At 54.9% G+C, this 18,117-nt stretch overlaps 1 protein-coding gene across 1 annotated transcript in view; it reads right to left on the reverse strand.

The window, feature by feature from the left end:
• Positions 1 to 18,117, reverse strand: part of LOC102374620 (myosin-IIIb-like) — a gene marked incomplete at its 5' end in the record, with an annotated part of 43,598 nt that overhangs the window by 6,622 nt on the left and 18,859 nt on the right. Inside the window, 16 exons of the mRNA XM_025194707.1 lie at positions 336 to 523; positions 673 to 797; positions 1,313 to 1,444; positions 2,044 to 2,135; positions 3,026 to 3,073; positions 10,934 to 10,981; positions 11,131 to 11,216; positions 12,323 to 12,442; positions 12,732 to 12,797; positions 13,235 to 13,281; positions 13,819 to 13,930; positions 14,816 to 14,929; positions 16,430 to 16,495; positions 16,683 to 16,769; positions 17,063 to 17,163; positions 17,446 to 17,562. Coding sequence (XP_025050492.1) covers positions 336 to 523; positions 673 to 797; positions 1,313 to 1,444; positions 2,044 to 2,135; positions 3,026 to 3,073; positions 10,934 to 10,981; positions 11,131 to 11,216; positions 12,323 to 12,442; positions 12,732 to 12,797; positions 13,235 to 13,281; positions 13,819 to 13,930; positions 14,816 to 14,929; positions 16,430 to 16,495; positions 16,683 to 16,769; positions 17,063 to 17,163; positions 17,446 to 17,562 — 1,549 coding nt within the window. The remainder of the gene's footprint in view (positions 1 to 335; positions 524 to 672; positions 798 to 1,312; positions 1,445 to 2,043; positions 2,136 to 3,025; positions 3,074 to 10,933; positions 10,982 to 11,130; positions 11,217 to 12,322; positions 12,443 to 12,731; positions 12,798 to 13,234; positions 13,282 to 13,818; positions 13,931 to 14,815; positions 14,930 to 16,429; positions 16,496 to 16,682; positions 16,770 to 17,062; positions 17,164 to 17,445; positions 17,563 to 18,117) is intronic.

Here is an 18,117-nt window from a genome sequence, read left to right on the forward strand (position 1 = left end):
TTAAGATCATTGTCCCTGACTCCCCTTTACCCCTCACCAATGCTTCAAGATTCCTTTACCCGACGGTGCCTAAAGAGGCTGCACTGACCAGCCTCAGCCTTGCCACTGCTGCTTGCAGAGGCCAAGTCACCTCCCTGCTCACCATGCATTAGCTTGCGTTGCAGTGTGGACCTGGCATCCCCAGCATCACTGCTTCCGGGGGTGTGGTCCTTGTCCTGCTAGCCCAGCTCATGCGCCCTGGTCCCAGGCACATCGCTGAGACAGGCAGGAGCTCATGACCAGGGCAAGAAGGCCCCACTCCCTCCAACTTCTCAAGGAGCTGCCCCCCTACCCACCTCCTGCTGATCATTCCATGCAGCCAGCTGGGGAAGGCTCCGTCGTCCTGCAGCACCTTCCGGGCCTGCGTCTCCCGGAACCAGCGCAACGTTGCTCCCCTCTTGATCTGCCTCTTCTTTGCCTCATCTCCAGCTGTCCCCAGTGAGGGGCAGGGTCCAGTGTGCAGGAAGTTGTCAAAGGGAGTGGACTGGTGCACAGGAAAGCAGAGGGGAGCAGGGCATGAGAGCCAGGAGGAAGCTAGTTACCTTCTCCATGGCAAAGCTTGCACGCATGTCCCTTCTGCCAGGGCACAGCCCAGCTCCCTAGGGATGGCACTGATCAGTGCCAGGGTGTTACCTCTGTAAGCTTGCTGCGGGGACGTGGGATGGGGGGCTGCAGTGGCAGGTCAGCAGCAGCCTGAGTACGGGACAGGGGCTGCAGACGTCTCCTCCGCGGCACTGGGACTGGTGGGGTGGCTGTTTCTGCAGGGAGGTGAAGGCACCAATAGCTCATGGGGGCCCTGGAGAAGAGCCTGCATCACTCTGAGGGGGGAGCGCACACATAAGGGCCACCCATCGCACCCGGGGCACAGTAGAGTGGACTGCTGCAGGATGAGGGGCTCCACGCCATGCTCCCCCATCCCCATGGAGGCTGGTTCAGCTCTGCCCCACTGGAGCCAGGGTGCAGGACATAGAGGGGTCTCTGCCCCATGCACCCATGGCAGGGAGGTTAACAGCGCTGGGGCCAGGAGGCACCTTTCCCATCCCAGCTCAGGGCATGTGGCCTTCCCAGCTTAGGTACTGTTCCCCTAGGAAGGGGGCTGCATTTCCAAAGTGGGGAGAGCTGGGGCTAAGGCTGGAGGAGGCAGTGACGCCGATTCCCCCTTCCTCCCCCCACCACACAGGATGGCAAGGAAGGCAGGGAGTAAGGCAGCCAGGCTGAGCTCTGAGTAAGCAGTCAATCCCCAGGAAGGAAAGGGCAAGCCTGAGCTACTCACCAGGAGCCTGGGCCTCCATCTCAACCTGCCTGTTCCTTTCCCTCTCTGCTGCCTCATGCAGCCGCCGTGCCTGAGCAGTCCGCTCGGCCACCAGTACTCGGTAGCTCCTCCGGCAGCGGAATCCCCTATAGGCTGCCCGGAGAGACGTGGCAGTCAGAAGCACTGTCCATCGCTCCTGGGCAGTGGCAGCACCTCCACGCATGGTGTACCAGCACTCTGGGAGCACTGTGGGTGCAAAGGCTGAGCCCATCCCTGCTCCATGCTGGGTGCTGTGGCACTCAGCACTGTCAGTTCTCAATGGCTTCCCAGCAGATTTCAAGCCAAGTTTAAGGTCTCGATCCAGACCTTGACCTGGGCCCAGAGCACCTCAGTGCTTCTGATGCTCCAGAGTGAAGCTTGTGGTCAGTGCCTCCGTGCCTCAGGCACGAAAGAACTGGCTGTGGAGTGGACCCGACGCCCTGCCCCTCCCAGGCCCTCACAAATCTTCCCAACTCAGACACACATTCAAACTGTTCCTCTCCACCCCATCCCTGCCTGTCCCACTGTCATGCCATAGGGGCCCTGGTGGGAAAGCAGGGATGGAGCCTGGCCAGGCTTCCCAGCCCCAGTGCCTATGGTGCTAAGGAGGGTCCCCATGGTGGAAGAGGACTGGAGAGGAGCTGCCCCTTGGGCCTGGTCTGACAGGGTCTCTAGGAGGATGAGGCCCTTCTGCCCCCACACACCACACTCACTCTTCTGGATGGTGACCGCTGCCTTTTCCAAGTGCTCTACGCTCCTTGCCAACTGCTCCTGGTGCCAGTACTTGAAGAAGAGACGGGACTTCCTGAGGGGACAAGAGGAGAGACAATAGGGTGAGGCATGGCCCATCCCAGCACCCGCAATTGTCTCATCCCCATAGTGTGCCCTGGGACACATAGGGTTTCTGCCTGTGGGGACCTGGCCACCCTCACTCCCATGCTGCAGCCCCACTGCAGGAATCATGGTCTGCACTGTAGTTATGCAACAGGAGGGGGAATGTTTTGCTAGATTGGGTGCAAGCAGGATCATTTCAGGAACCTGTGATTTGGGACATGCACACTCAACATGCTAATGAAGGCAGGACAAAGTGTGATAAGCCAGAGATGTGCTAAAGCAGGAGAAAAGGTGGGTGAACAATAGGAAGGACATTGGTAGGCCACAGTGTCAGCGACGTTGTCTCCAGGAGGTCTAGGGAGGAATCAACAATGGAAGAAGGAAGGTTTTGTGCATAGGGAATGACAAGATTAGTCTGCCAAAAGCTTAGGCTGGTTCTGACCCATTTCTAGCACTCAGAGGAGGGTGATGTAATGAGAAATCTGGGGTGGTATGAGAGAGAGGCAGGAAAGATGGATTCTTTGCTAGTGTGAGCTGATATTCTGGAGCCAGCCAGCGTGGGACAGCTGCAATCTCTCTTGCTAGCTCAGTTGTAAGCATTGTGATCAACTGCTTGGAACTGTAATTACTACATGGGTGTGGGTCATTAATAAGTACTGTATCACTGCTATCTACTCTACACTTAGCATTTTGTTACAGTATTTTAAAGCGTTTGTTTAAAGTAACTGTACAACTATTGACCTCTGGATTTAATAATGGTATTTTAGTTGAATTACTCACTGGGTCATTTGAATTCCAACACCAGCCCTGCCAGGGTCAGGTCAGCCCAGCCCTGCCTCAGGGACGCAGCCTCATACCTACCCACACTTCCAGCCTGCCAGCTCCGTGCTCTGCAAAATTTCTAAACAGCTGAGAAAGGAAGAGAAAACGGTGAAAAGCCCATTTCCAGCCAGTGCAGTGAAAACAGCCCCTGGCCCTGAAGAGGCACCACCAGGATGGGAGGGGCACCCCTCACCCCTCTATGCTGCTTCCTAAATGGCAGGACACACTGAACAGGGGCTACACAGTCACTTGTCACCAAGGGCCCTGGCCTGGAGACACTAACACGTCCCATTCCTCCTCCCAAACCCACAGCGCTTCTGCTGGGGATTTTTTCCCTTCCACTCATCGGCCTGGAAGGTTCCCAGCAGGGCTGCGCGAAATAGCACCGTTCCATTTCAACAGAACAGCGCTTTGTTTCAAGTTGCGTTTAGTTTTGAAACCGCTGTTCCATTTCGTATTGTTGAAACTGTTTCGACGCTGTTTCAGCATTTCGTCCATAGACTATAATGGGGAAGCACGAAACTGCCTATCACTTTGACATTTCTTGCCGGATTCAGATGAAACTTGCAGGGATGATAGCCCCCTTTGAAGCCATGAAGCCTGCCAAGTGTCAAGGAGGCAGGTGCAGGGGTTTCTGGGAAACTGCACCTCAAGCTGCTGACAGGCAAAATGCATGACATGGGTGACTGTGTCTATGTTAAGGTGCACCTTCACTGGCACTGGGATATCTACATGACATGGTAGTGTGCCCTAATGAGGTCTCCTCCCCTACAGCCTCGTCCCGGTCCACCACTTTAAATGACAACAGGTATAAAATAACTTAGTGAGCACTAGCACAGTAGCACCAGTAGCATTTCAGGCAGCCAAACTGTGACAGAGTCTTTCTTTCCTCTCCTGCAGGAGCTTCTTTTCCAGCATGCGTCTTAAGGCATACCGAGAGAGAGAGACAGAGACGGCGTGCCCCCACTGGCGCCGGGGCATCTACACGACACGGTAGCGTGCTCCAATGAGGTCTCCTCCTCCCCTACAGCCTCAGTTCAGTCCACCAGTTTAAATGACAACAGGTAAAATAAAATAATGACTTTGTGAGCAGCAGCATCTCAGGCAGCCAAACTATCAGAGAGCCTTTCTTTTTATAAAAGAATTGAATGGAAGAAATAGAGATGTTGTTTTGGATATATAAATTATGTGTTACTTGTGGTGTGTGATGGGTTATGTTGTGTTTTTATAGCTAGATTCATAGATTGTTAGGGGCTGGATCATTGGGTCCAACCCCCCTGCTCTAGGCAGGAAGACAACTGGGGGTAGGGGACCCCAGCCAAGGGACGCAAGGTGACTGTCCAGTCTCCTCTTGAAAACCTCCAGGGCAGGTGACTGCACCACCTCTGGAGGGAGTTTATTCCACACTCTGGACACCCTGACTGCGAAGGAGTTTTTCCTGGTATTAAGCCTGAAGCAGCCTTCCAGGAGTTTGCATCCATTGGTCCTGATCTTCCCTGAGGGTGCCCTAGTGAAGTTGTACACTGAGCTCCTAATGCACTCCTCTGATATAGCAGTACACCACTATCAAGTCCTCTCTCAACCTTCTCTTCTTTAGGCTAAAGAGGCCCCGGTCCTTCATCCTTTCCTCATATGGCTTGCCTTGCAAGTCCCTGATCATACTCTTTTTTGGACCCGCTCAAGTTTTTGCACATCCACTTTAAAGTGTGGCACCCAGAACTGGATGCAGTACTCCAACTGCAGTCTCACCAGTGCTGAGTACAGCGGAAGTATCACTTCCTTAGATTTACAAGAGATGCATCGGTTGATGCATGCCAGTGTATTTGCCCTGCTGACTACCACCTCGTACTGACAGCTCATATTCACGCGATGGTCAATTATTACTTTGCGTCCGTTTTTCAATGGGTTACAATGGGTACTTTGCGTCAGTTTTTCACCAATTCCATGGGGCGCCCTGCCCATTACAGGACAGAGAGGCCTGGGCAAGGGAGATTCCTTACCCTCCATCAATTCTGACCTCGTGAAGGAACACCTTGAGCGGCTGCTCACCTTCAAGTCAGCCGTCCCGGACAGTTTACACCCCAGGGTACTCAAGGAGCTGGCGAGCATCATAGCTCAGCCCCCGGCACGGATCTTTGAGAGCTCCTGGCGCTCTGGTGTAGTGCCCGACGACTGGAAGAAGGCCTGTGTGGTGCCTATCTTCAAGAAAGGGAGGAAAGTGAATCTGGCAAACTACAGGCCCATCAGCCTGGCCTCTATCCCAGGGAAGATCTTGGAAAAGATGATCAAAGAGGCCATTCTTAACAGACTGGCTGACGGCAACATCCTGAGGAATAGCCAGCATGGGTTTGTTGCGGGTAGGTTTTGCTTGACCAGTCTTATTTCCTTTTACGACCAGGTGACCTATCACCTGGACAAGGGAGAAGAGTTTGATATCATAAATCTTGACTTTAAAAAAGCCTTTGATCTGGTATCCCATGATCACCTCTTGGCAAAACTGGCTAACTACGGCCTCAGCCTCGCCACGACCCGCTGGCTGGGGAATTGGCTCCGTGGTCGGACCCAGAGGGTGGCGATTGATGGAAGTCAATCATCGTGGTGCGCTGACACCAGTGGGGTCCCTTGAGGTTCTGTCCTAGGGCCTATACTATTTAACATCTTCATTAATGATGTAGACATTGGTGTCAGAAGCGGCTTGGCCAAGTTTGCTGATGACACCAAACTCTGGGGTAAAGCGTCCACACCTGAGGACAGGAGGGTGATCCAGGCTGACCTTGACAGGCGCAGGAAATGGGCAGACGAGGACCTGATGGTGTTTAACACCGAAAAATGCAAAGTTCTTCACCTTGGGAGGAAAAACCTGCAGCATCCTTATAGGCTCCGCAGGGGTCTGCTGGGTAGCAACCTTGACGGCAGTCATGAATGACCACAAGATGAACGTGAGCCTTCAATGTGATGCTGTAGCTAGTAAAGTGAGCAAAACACTGGATTGCATCCATCGATGCTTCTCAAGCAAATCCCAGGACATCATTCTCCCCTTGTACTCGGCCTTAGTGAGGCCGCAGCTGGAGTACTGCGTCCAGTTTTGGGCTCCACCATTCAAAAAGGATGTGGAGAAGCTTGAGAGAGTCCAGAGAAGAGCCACGCGCGTGATCAGCGGTCAGGAAAACAGACCTTACGATGACAGACTGAGAGCTATGGGACCCTTCAGCTTGGAAAAGCGCAGGCTCAGGGGTGATCTGGTGGCCACCTATAAGTTTATAAGGGGTGCTCACCAGGATCTGGGGGATCGTTTGTTCACCAGAGCGCCGCAAGGGATGACGAGGTCAAACACTCACGAACTCCTCCATGACCATTTCAGGCTGGACATAAGGAAGAACTTCTTTACTGTCCAAGCCCCAAAGGTTTGGAATAGACTGCTGCCGGAGGCGGTTCAAGCACCTACTTTGAACAACTCCAAAAGACACTTGGATGTTTATCTTGCTGGGATCCTATGACCCCAGCTGACTTCCTGCCCCTGGGGCGGGGGGCTGGACTCGATGATCTTTCGAGGTCCCTTCCAGCCCTAATGTCTAAGAATCTATGAATTACCCCTAGGTTCCTTTTGGCCATGGTGCAAGGCTAGCTGTCACCACCGAGCCTGTGTGTATGTATGTTGAGGGTTGTTTGCCCCCAGATGGAGCACCTTACACTTGGAAGTGTTAAACTTCATCTGGCTCTGGTCTGCCCAATTCTCAAGTCTGTCCAGGTCCACCTGTAACTGCAACCTATCTTCTGGTGTGACCACACTGCCCCATAACTTGGTGTCGTCCGTGAACTTGGCCAGCAAGCTTTTCATTCCCCCATCCAAATCATTGATAAAGATGTTGCAAAACACTGGTCCAAGCACGGACACCTGAGGGACACCACTGGCCACTTCACACCAGGATGACATGGATCTGTTCACGAGAACTCTCTGGGTCCTACCCCATAGCCAGTGCCATGCCAGCCTCTGGCTTCTTTACTATTCCTTCCATCCATGACCAGCAGACACACCAACTGAATGTGCATACACAGCCTAACGAAGGGTTTTTCAACCCGAAAGCTGGCATCCCAGGCAACTAAGCTGAGAGCCTCACAACTCCACTGCAACCAGCAAGCCTCAGGCCTGTCAAAGATGTGACATGGGCTTCCCCCAGCCAGGACCTCAGCAGGACGTGTTCTTCCCCTGCTGGCTGATGATGCAGTGAGTGCCCTCTCCAGCTCTGAGACTGGGGCATTAAATGGTTTTAAAAAAATTTTAAAAAGGAAATAGGTACGATGGAGTGAAGAGGGTGGCATTCACTCCATCTGCACCTGGAGCTTGGGGAACCTCAGCAGTGGGAGGTTCACCTTGAGGAACACCAGCTGCTCTACCAAACCAGGATCCAAGCAGGTACGGTGGGGTGTCACAACATCCCCAGCAATGCTGAACACCCTCTCGCTTGGCACACTGGTTGGTGGACAGAACAGATTTTCGTACGCAACCACGGCCAGATCCGGCCACAGCTTGCCCAGTAGGCCAAGGGGTCGCACAGCAGTGGCTTCACGTCCTCGGTGACATAGGCAGCCACCAAGACCTGAGCACTACCTGCCTGATGGTGGGATCTGGTGCCTCTGGACGCTCCCCCCCCATGGAAGCCATGCCCTTTGCCCACATTGGCAGAGCCTGTGGTGGAGGAGAAGACTGGCTGGTGGATGGCATGCTAGCATAGGACAGGGAATCCCTGTCTTCCTTCAGCCACCTCACCAGTGCCTGCATGTCTGGTGACAGCGGCTTGCCCCAGCCAGGAACACTGATGCCCTGGAAGCTCTCCATTTGGCTCTGAAGTTCCTTCACTATGGGGATCACCTGGCTAAGGAGAGTATCGCCAGTGCTGATGGTCTTGGTGACCTCGAGGAAGGGCTCTAGGGGAAACTTGAAGGGTGTGGAGCACAAACTTGGATGATTTTGCCTCCTTCCCCAGAATGTCCCTTATTAGGGCACTGAGATCCAGATCCAGCTCTAGCTCTTCCTCTGGTACTGGAAGGCTCAGCTTGGGAAGTAAAATGGGGATGGAGGAAGCTGTTATGCTGGTGCTGCTGCTTCTTGTTGTCATGGGTGGGGGGGGCTATGGCTGGTGCTCATGGAGGGGATGCAGTCTCAGGCACAGGCAGTGGCACTGGCACTGCTACCCTCTCCTTGCTGTTTGTGGAAGCCTCATCCCTTCTACCTGGAGGAAAGAGGCTGCGACTCAGTTTGGAGGGTGGCAAATTTACACCTCTCCCTCAACCCCCTCTTCCGCTCCTCCCTGAAGTCTTGCCACCACCTGCCTTTCCACCACGCTTCATGGTGGCTTTCATGTCTTGCTTTTCTACAAATATATAAATGTATTCACATTCCTGTATAAATTCAATAGTGTGTGTGTGGGTGGGTGCAAAGAAGAAACTATAAACGTATAAAACCAAATATAATGTGTCTTGCTTCCTATATAAATTCAATAGTGTGTGTGGGTGCAAAGAAACTATAAATGTATAAAAACAAATATAAATATGACTTCCTTCCTATATAAATTCTATAATGTATGTGTGGTGCAAACTATAAAGGTATAAAAACAAATACAGTATATCTCTCTTCCTATATAAATTTGACAATGTATGTGTGTGTGCTGCAAGGTATGTATAGAAAACAAATGCACCTCCCTTTCTATATACATTCTATAATGATGTATGTATGCTGCAAGCTTTAAATGTATAGAAATAAAATATAAATGTATTTCCCTTCCTATATAAATTAAATTCTATAGTGTAATCCTATCCAATAGAATTATAAAATTGAAAAGAATAAATCAATGAATAGAATAATAAAATAAAAGCGTGTAGAAGAAAGAAAAAGATATTCCAAAATCCCTCTTGCTAGGCTAGCAAGCAGGAAATGAATGGTAGCCTTTGTCGTCTGACACTGCTGAGCTGCTGGAAAATAGCTCAATAACTGACCCCAAGGCGGAAAGCAGGCCAGTTCAAACAATGCTGCCTTGTATGCTGTTTTTCCATCCCTCCCCCAGAGCATTAGGATTGGAAGGGACCTCAGGGAATGATCACAGTCACTGGCCAGCTACACAGTTAATATGAGAGCAGTCCTTCCCCTCTCTTCCCCTTCCCTCTCCTTACTTTCTGTTTCCCTGCAGGAAAGCCCAGCTTCAGCTTCAAAACTTGAAACGTTTTGAAACTTTCAAAGCGTTTCAACTGCCCTCATTTCATTTTGGGGCTGTTTCGAAGCCCTCCATTTCATTTCAGTTTCACTGTTTTGAGCTCAAAACAAGTCAAAACAAAACAGCTGGTGAAGCTTCACACAGCCTTAGTTCCCAGGGCAGGGCTCAAGGCAGGGAGTGCCCCAGGCACCCTGCTGTGTGGCCTCCAAGCCATGCACAAACATCAGCAAATGGCTTCCAGTTAAAATACTTAAACCCCAGTCTGCATTGCTACTTCACTGCAAAACCTCATCCAAATCCATTGGCCCCCTCCCAGCCTCTAGGGAAGCTATTGTCAACCAGGAGAGGATCTTGAGACTCTTTCAAGGGTGCCATGGGGTACTACACAATATTGGCACTGCCAGGTGTGCCAACATGATTCACAAGATAAACCCAAACATTTCAATAGGAATTCAGAGAGTTAAAACCATTCTGTCCTGTTGCAGTCTTCCTGAGTTCTTTGCAATAGAACTGCTCTATTCATAGAATCGGGAGAGATGTGGGGCTGGCAGAGACCTCCTAAGGCAGGATCAGCCCTGTCCAAATCGCCCAAACTCACTGTCCAACCTCTGAGCAAAATGAATCACCCTGACACAGCCCAGACCTAACACTCTAACCTGCCACAGGTAAAGTAGGGGGCCACAGCAGCCAACATCCTGCTTCTGTAAGAGGTTAATATATACTCAAGACATCCCAGGCACAGGCTGAAGGGGAAGGCAGCCCCCCCACCCCCAGTCCAGACAAGTCTGACCAAAGGGAACATTTTTTTCCTGCCCCAGTGCAGCATCGGTCTGTGCCTGAGCACAGAGGCAAGACCCTCTAGCCAGGACCTTGCAGGGTTGGTGCCAGCAGGAGCATTGGCACAGCCCAGTCCCCATCCCCAGCCTGGAATGCAGCAGCACCAGCGCCTCTGGGGGAGACTGAAAAGCCCCCTGACACATGGAGCAGAAAGGGGGTGGGGGGCAACTAGCACAGCCCAGAAGCCTAGGAAATCCCCCTAGCAGAGCGCAGGCATTGCTACACCTAGATCATCCTTAATCAGCGGCTGTACAAGCTCATCTTGAACATCTCCAGTCTGCTGAGGAGTGCCTTGAATTCAACAAGATTGAGACCCACCACCCTAGGTTACCTTTCCCAGCCTGCAGCTTCTTCTCCCTGATGGCCTGGGCTGGCAGGAGCTCCTCTTTCCCAAAGCCTGGACCTTCTGTTTCCTTTGACACAGGAGCCAGGGCTTATATCCCGAGCTCCACCCTTCCAGGCAGTGCCTTCCCAAGGCCACAGGTGCATTTCCCCAGGCCCAGTGGGTAATCTGTCTCATTTGCTGCTGCTTGCCCAATGGGGCTGCAGTTGCTTCCCTCACCTGCCTGAGGCTCTATCCTGTGGGCCTATAGCTGTGTGGCTAGCTCTCAAGCAATTAGCCGCAGCACTACAGTCCCTCCACTTGGCTGCTTATTGCCCTGTAGCTAACCCTTTCTCCGCTACCTGCCTCCAACTGCAGGCTCTGCCCTGCTGCCCTTTTCTCTCAAAGTAACCAGGTCTTCTGACTCTTGCGCCAGACCCCTCCACCCAGTCCTTCCTACCCAGTTCCCCTACCACAGGCCACCCAGCAGCACAACGCAGCAAAGTCCATTTGGCAAGGCTCATGCTTCAGAAAGCCCCAGTCCTGTTGGTGACCTGCAGGTAAGAGCCGAGTCCTTACCTCTCCTTCGAAAGATCAGCATCCGGCTTGATCAGGAGGATTCGGTACCTGCCAGAAACAATCCTGTGAGATGCAAACCCCTGACTCCCAGGGCTGATTCAGTAGCACAGCAAGGAGGGTGGTGAATCTGTGTCCCGCCCCCCCCGCCTCCATGCTCAGAACAAGGATCATTTCCCTCCCCCATGGCACCAACGCACTTTTGTACAAATTCTTCAAAGGACGGTCGCCAGGAGAAGCCCTCTCGCCGGATGCGGATGGTCTCCAGCAGCCCATTGTACCTGAGCTGGGGAAGAGCACAGCATGGGTCAGAGACCCACGGGGCCAAGCCCCAGTGGGCTATGACCAGGTCTGGGCTCCTGCAGGGCCCAGGCTGGAGCATCGCTCTGCACAATGCAGCATCTCTGGTGTGACAGTGTCCGGCTGTTCTGGGTGCATCACTTTGGAAGAGGTGGGAGGTTGAGAACCCAACACAGCCCACCCTCAGGTGAAGCTCGGGTTTCCAGCTGGAGCTTCTCTAGTGGCTGCTCCCAGCCACAGCTTGTTAGGCCTCTGCCCATCAGACCAAGAATCCTCAGCCTTCAGATCTGCTGCTCGTCCAGGTGCCCTGAGATGGGGACCAGTCACCTCTGAACCTCATCTTGTATAAAAGGAACAGATAGGGCTTCCTGACCACCCCGGCCAGGGCAGGCTCCAGGCCTAGAAGTGTTATGCTACTTTTCTCTAAACTGTCTTGAACTTCTACAGTTTCCTCTCAGACATGCAGTCACCAGACTGGGCTGTGTGGCCCAGGAATGGCCTCCTCAGTGCAGTGCCTGGGGGGACCCTTCACCCTATGCCCAGTGCACCTCCCCAGGGCTTAATGCAGCTGTAGCCAAGGTACTGTGCCAGAGGCTTTTGCCCTGCCACTTTCTAGCACCCACCCCAGGCCCCAGCACAGCTGCTGCTCCCCAATGCAGTCCCTGCACATTCCCCTTGGCTACACAACCCCACTCTTGCTGTATCACTGTGTCCTTCTTTGATGCAACTACCCCAGCCTGCCCCACATAACCAACCCAACAGGCAACCCACAGCCTTGGCCTGGGAGCTGCGTCCCCAGGACTTATGCACCAGGGCACACGACAGGGCATGAGGGGCTATGGGTGTGAACTTGTGCTCAGCAAGGCAGGTCTCCCCCTTCCTGTGCTCAGGGGTCATGAACCCTGGGCTTCACACTTGGGGATTGTCAAGCACTGGAAGCTTGTCGAGAGCTTCCCTGCTCCAACCAGCATCCGATATCCCTGCTGCCCAGCCAGCTGGTTTCTTCCCCTCCCCACCGGGAGTCTGGCCTGCTCCAGGCCCAATCCCCACTCTGCCCTACCCTGCCTTGCAGTGAAATGGCCCTACCCTCACCTGCTGCAGCAGCACCTGGCTGTCAGCCACACCTGGCTCCTTCCGGCTGTTGGGCTTGACACAGCGCACAAAGTGGGGGGTGGCAGAGTACACGCGCTCCATGAGCACAGACAGTGAGTGCTGCAGGGGGAGAGACAGGTGTCACTCCAGGCTGAGGAGTGACTACCAGCACGTCCCAGATGCCTGGGTCCTCTCAGTGCCACCTCCCTCCCTGCAGCGCTCGCTGGGCTGCAGCAGTGCCACCTCCCTCCCCACAGTGGTGACCAGGATACTTCACCACACAACATCCTGGGCTTGCAGCTTGGGCATTCTCTGCCAGGAGCTTTGGCCTGGACTGGGGCTCCTGGAGGCCTTTCCAGGGTTTCCCTGCCTCTTATGGGTCCCGTACTGTGAAGCAGGTGCATCATACCCGGAACTGGGCTCCCACCGACTGCTTCCTTGTGTTGTTGAAGTTGTCGCCTGCTCCCAGAGGCACCTGGAACCAGACACAGATGTTCCCATGTTACCCCTAAGCCCTGCATCACCCATGGGGCATGTCTGGGGGCTTCCAGGGAAGAGAGCAACAGGTGGATGTCACAGGACATGAAGCGAGCATGCAACTGTCAGGGGAGGCCAGGGGAGGGGAGCCGTGTCACATAGAGAGGAGCAGAGATTCAGGGATAGGACCCCCAGGATCTCCTGCTCAGCCCAGCAAAGAAACAACATGGGCTGCCCCTAACCATCCCAGACTGGTGCCCGCAGCTCTGCTCCAGGAGGGAGATTCCCCAGCTCCTGGGACAGCCACTTCCACTGGGGAGGTGGTCCAACACACAGAGCCACTCCCCCCACCCCGTGTCCCTCAGATCACAGACACAGGGGAACTGGACCCAGGAGGCTTGGGTATCAACTGCCCCATGGCCTTGCGGCTCTTACCTTGGCTTTAATGTGAGGCATCAGAGTCCCTGTCCGGGAGATGGTGGCTGAAGGAAGGAAGAGGAACCATCGAGTCCTACAGCCACCTGGCCCCTCAACCTAGGCAAACCAGGCAGCAGCAAGACACAAAACCTCCTCCCCAGAGAAACCACATGCCCCTCTCCCAGACAGACTCCCAGCCCTGGGGCCCCTCCCTGCAGCCCACACAGGGGTCAGGGTCCTGCCTCATTAGCAGTCTGTCAGGGAACACTCATAGATTTACTGCCAGAGCTCCCAGACAATCAGGAACTTCCCAGGGTGACACTGCTGCTGCTATAGCCCCCAGCGCCCGCCCTGGTGGCATGGGGACCAGAGAGTGCACCAAGGGCTGGTGGACCTGGCAGAGCAGTGAGGGGGCAACACTCAACACCATCCTGGCATCAGCACCCATGGCTGGACCTGAGCAGAGCATAGTTCCTACCACTGGCTCGCTTCACAGAGCCCAGGGCCACTGATCCCCTCCCCCTACCCTCAGGAGAGCCTGGGAGCTCAGGGATCCCTGGTGACCCTGCACCCCGGGTGCTTGCCGCCGCAGGGGAACGCACCCGTGAACAGCACACTCAGCAGCGGGGTGATGCTATTGATGAAGAGGCCACGGATGTTGGCTGGCAAGGTGTCCCGGTTCTTCTCCAGGAAGCCGCTGGCAGAATACTGCACCTGCAGGAGCAGCACCACCTGAGCAACCGTGCAGTGAGGTAGCAACAGGCACAACGTGGGGCCACAAGCCACATGGGCAGCATCCCAGGACTTGGGTGCGGCCTCCACTTTGCATATGCATTTGCACATACACATGCAAGGATTGTAACTGCCCCGTCCCCCCACAGTGCAAACACAACAACAGAGCTTCAGGGCATCACAGGCTGGGGGAGGGTGAGTCATGCAATGTGCCTGTGGCCACACATCTTGTAGGACTCTAGTGAGGTCGCAGTCACTTCTCTCCCTTCCTTTGAATGCTTGCACACCTTCCTCACAGGCAGCTGCAAGCAGTGCCCACACACCCAGAGACGGTCTCAGGCTCCCAGACAAAGAGTGATTATAGGTGCCAAGTGCAGCATTGGCCTTGGAGGCTTGCACTATGGCATAGCCACCCAGCCGCACCCTGGGGAGGGCAGAAGAGTAGTCAATGCACCGCCTTGGACTTGCCTGCAAAGATGCCGATTTTCCTTAGGCTGGAGTGGGGCTCCCTCCCCTCTTCCCTTGCTACAGCCAGGAAGCAGCCACTGTAGGACCCCACCCCACTTCCCCTCAAGGAGCAAGTGAACCTCCTCAGCCTCCGCAGGGCCAGCAGGAAGGAAACCTTGTATTCCCACAAGTCTTCAGGAGAAGAGGCCCTGAAGAGGAACAGGGAGGGGATGCAGGGGCAGAAACCTGGCCCTGACCGCCTAGGGGCCATGGCAACACGGAGGGGTGCCATCTCAGAGCAAGTGGCCTTCATAAGCCAAATCCAATCTCTTCCTGGCTGGATCTGGCTTGGGGCTGTACGTTGCCAGCCCCTGGCCTACATGATGGAGTGTGGCATCCTACATCGCAAACAGCAATTACCTTGCCTGCATAGTGGAGGATGCTGAAGCTTGGCACCCGGCCCCGCACCAGCTGGAAGTGCACGTTCCCTTTGAAACTGCTGTTCAGTTTGTCCACAAAGGTTTTATCAGTCGCCTGCAACAGAGGAGATTTCACAGAATGGCCCCAGACCCAGCCCCAGCCCCAGGCCCCCCCGTGCACTGGAAGAGAGGAGGTGAGGGCTTGGGGGACTCAGGGGCAAGCAGAGCACTGTTTGGCTGGTCTGCAGTTGGATTGCCTGACTCTCCAGCATTGCTGCCAGTCACCGGTGGCAGCACCTCAGCTCTCAGCTCTTCCAGCCCTCTCCAGCACCAACACCCTCTGCAGACAAGGCCACTGTTATCCCTCAGACGTCCTCTGGACCAGCATTTCCCAGCCCGTGGGTTGCGACCCAAAAGTGGGTTGTAATATATGAAAGGTGTGGTAGAAATGCCACTGTCTGTGCCCCGCTCCAGAAATCTGTCTCTGCCAGTGTGAGAGGCTGCTGTTGAATCCCTCAGGGCGGGGGATCTTCCCCCCTGTCTACATGACAAAAGCCTGGTGCCTCGGAGGCAGATGCTCTGGTCACCTGGGGAGGGGGGAAAAGCCCCGCTCACAGGCCCAGGTAGCCAAGGATGCTTTTTTTAATTGGTCGTCTTGTAGCCAGCACTGGCAGCTTCGATTGGACCGGGCTGCTGAGGTCAGAGAGGTGATAAAAAGGCCGGGGCCAGGAAGAAGGGCAGCCATTAGCCATGCGGTCATCCAGGTGAATCCGAACCTGGCTCTCTCCTCATCACGGCATGCTCCAAGAGTGCCCTGCCTCCAGAGGAAACAACAAGCACCTCTGGACGATGCGAGTGAGTAAGCTACTAGAGATCCGATCAGATATTTAGCTTCAGTAACTCAGATGCGTGTTGAAACGGCTACCTCAGCCACCCTGGTTTGCTCTATGGGATTCCTTTGATATTCCTGTAAGATTTCTATGATATTGCTCTACCTTTTACCCTGTCTCCGCCCTACCCCTGTAATCAATAAAGTTCTCCTTTGTGACCGGTGTGGAGACTTATTGAGGGGTGGGACTAAATTATGCCAAGGAGGCCCCTTAGGTCGGTGGACTAAGGGAGGCTTCCTAATCAGCCCCTGACTTGGGAAGTGCCCCAAGTGCTTGTATTGGGTCTAGCACCCATTGGACGATCAGGCCTGTGTTCTCCAAGGTGCACAGAGCCAGAAGTGAGTCCAGAGCCTTGGATGGTGGCAGCGGGCGCAGGGAGGTGGGCGGCTCAACGCAGGAGCGACCCCTACTGGCCCGCTACAAAAGGGTCGTGAACAAACTTTTAAAATGGATTCTCCTTTAAAGGATAAAAATGTGGCTTTTCCCTTGCAGGCTGGCAGAGTTCCAGCCTGTGAGGGGCTTGTTGGGCCCCTCCATTCCCCATACACCCACGCCCTGCTCCACGCACTTGGGGCATGAGGCTGGGAGTGACGGGCACTGAGTCAGTACTGGCCACTGATGATTACAAATGTGTCCTGGTACAAAAAAGTTTGAGAACTACTACTCTGGAGCAGCCTGTGCCACATCCCTTCTGACCCCGCTTGCCTCCAGGCCCTGGGTTGTACCTGCGGGAATCTGCTCTGTTCGTCCAGGAGGGAGAGTAGCCCCAGTGGCTTGGCCAGGAGCAGGTCCTGCAGCGTGGGAAGCAAAGACATGAGGCCCTTAGCAAACCCGACCGCCTGCTCCCATCCCTGCCCCTGCCCCTGCATGCATGGAGAGCCTGCCCCCAGGGCAGCACTCAGCACAGAGCTGTGGCAAGAGGCCTCCTTCTGCAGCTTCTGGGGCCTCCCTGTGCCCAGCCCAGCTTGGGTCACTCACCAGGATGGGCTGGTTGTTTGTGAAGGCTATGGTCTCCCAGGGCAGCTCCTCCTCCCGGTAGGCGGCCTGCTCCAGCTGGAAGATGTGCTGAGGGGTAAGGGGCAGGTCAGAGCTCCCAGCAGCAAGAGCAGACTTCAACCTGGCAACTTCCCCTCTCCCCGCCACCCCTGGACATCAGAGTGACTGTTCCTGCTAACCCCGAGTGTGGCTGCCTGGTGCTGGCCCTCATCAGGGGTGACCCCAGTAGAGCCGTGGAGGAGTGAGACGTGGTCATTGTGCCTGGCCCCAAGGCAAAGCAAGGTTCCCCCCCAGACAAGGTCACTGCCCCTCCCCACCAGAGCCACAAGTGAGATCCCTGCTGTGCCCCTCTCCAGACTTACATGGTTGAAGAAGTGCTGCAGCTGCTCATTGGCCAGGTTGATGCAAAGCTGCTCGAAGCGATTTACCACAAAGTTCTCAAACCCAAAGATGTCCAGAATCCCTGGGGAGGATGGGGATAGTGATGGAGACCAGCCTCGGCTTAGCCCCTGCCACGGCCCTGGGGCCAAGCCCCCATGAACCCCAACCCTACCGCAGACACCTGCAGCCAGGGACCTGCCTCCCGTCTCTCTGCCCCATGACGTCACTGCCTTGCACCCCTCTCCCTCACACACCGCTAGCACCAAGATCATCGTGCCCTCAACTCACGAGCCAGCTGCAGACCCAGCAAGACCCCAAACCCTGCCTGCTCTCAGTCCCGGGCCATGGCACAGCTAGGACTCACCGATTTCCCTCAGCTCTACATCAGGGTCCACACTTTCGGCCAGCAGCTCATTTATTTTGCAGACGATCCAGCCAAACACACGACCATATGCCACCTTGGCAATGGAGTCCCGGGCGTCTGGAGACAGAGCAGGTGGACGTCACTTGGCAGCTGGCAGGCCTACCCCCTGCAGTACACCTAGTCCCCCTCGGGCCCCAGAGCCCCACGCTTGGGGAGAGACAAACCCCACTGTGCAAGGGGCTGGGCTGGGTCACCCCATCCCTGCTGAGGGCTGACACCCAGGGGCAGGTCACGAAGCCCTTGTGGGACTATCACCGGTGCATTAGGAGCCCGGTTGAACCCACAGCCCTTAGAAGAAGCCCTCTGCTCTGAGGCTGCTCAGATGCTCTAGGCTGGGCCAGGCCACTTGGTCAACCACATACGGAGCTTTCCACAAAACGAGCTGCAACCGCTGAACTCTGCGACAAAACTCCGGCTATGGTGGATGGAAGCGACTTCCTCACCTCAGTGACTGGTCCTGGGCATGAGGGCACAGCCTGGCCCAAGGGCAGTGGGGCTGGACAACAAGGGATGATTCTGAAGGAGCAAGTCCTCCCTCTCCACCCTGGCTTGCCACAATCCGGCCCAGGTCCCTGATTTCACAGGGGACGTGGAGCTGGAACGTGTCCCTGG

This window comes from Alligator sinensis, unplaced genomic scaffold (genome assembly GCF_000455745.1).
Source record: "Alligator sinensis unplaced genomic scaffold, ASM45574v1 scaffold1530_1, whole genome shotgun sequence".
Lineage (NCBI taxonomy): Eukaryota > Metazoa > Chordata > Crocodylia > Alligatoridae > Alligator > Alligator sinensis.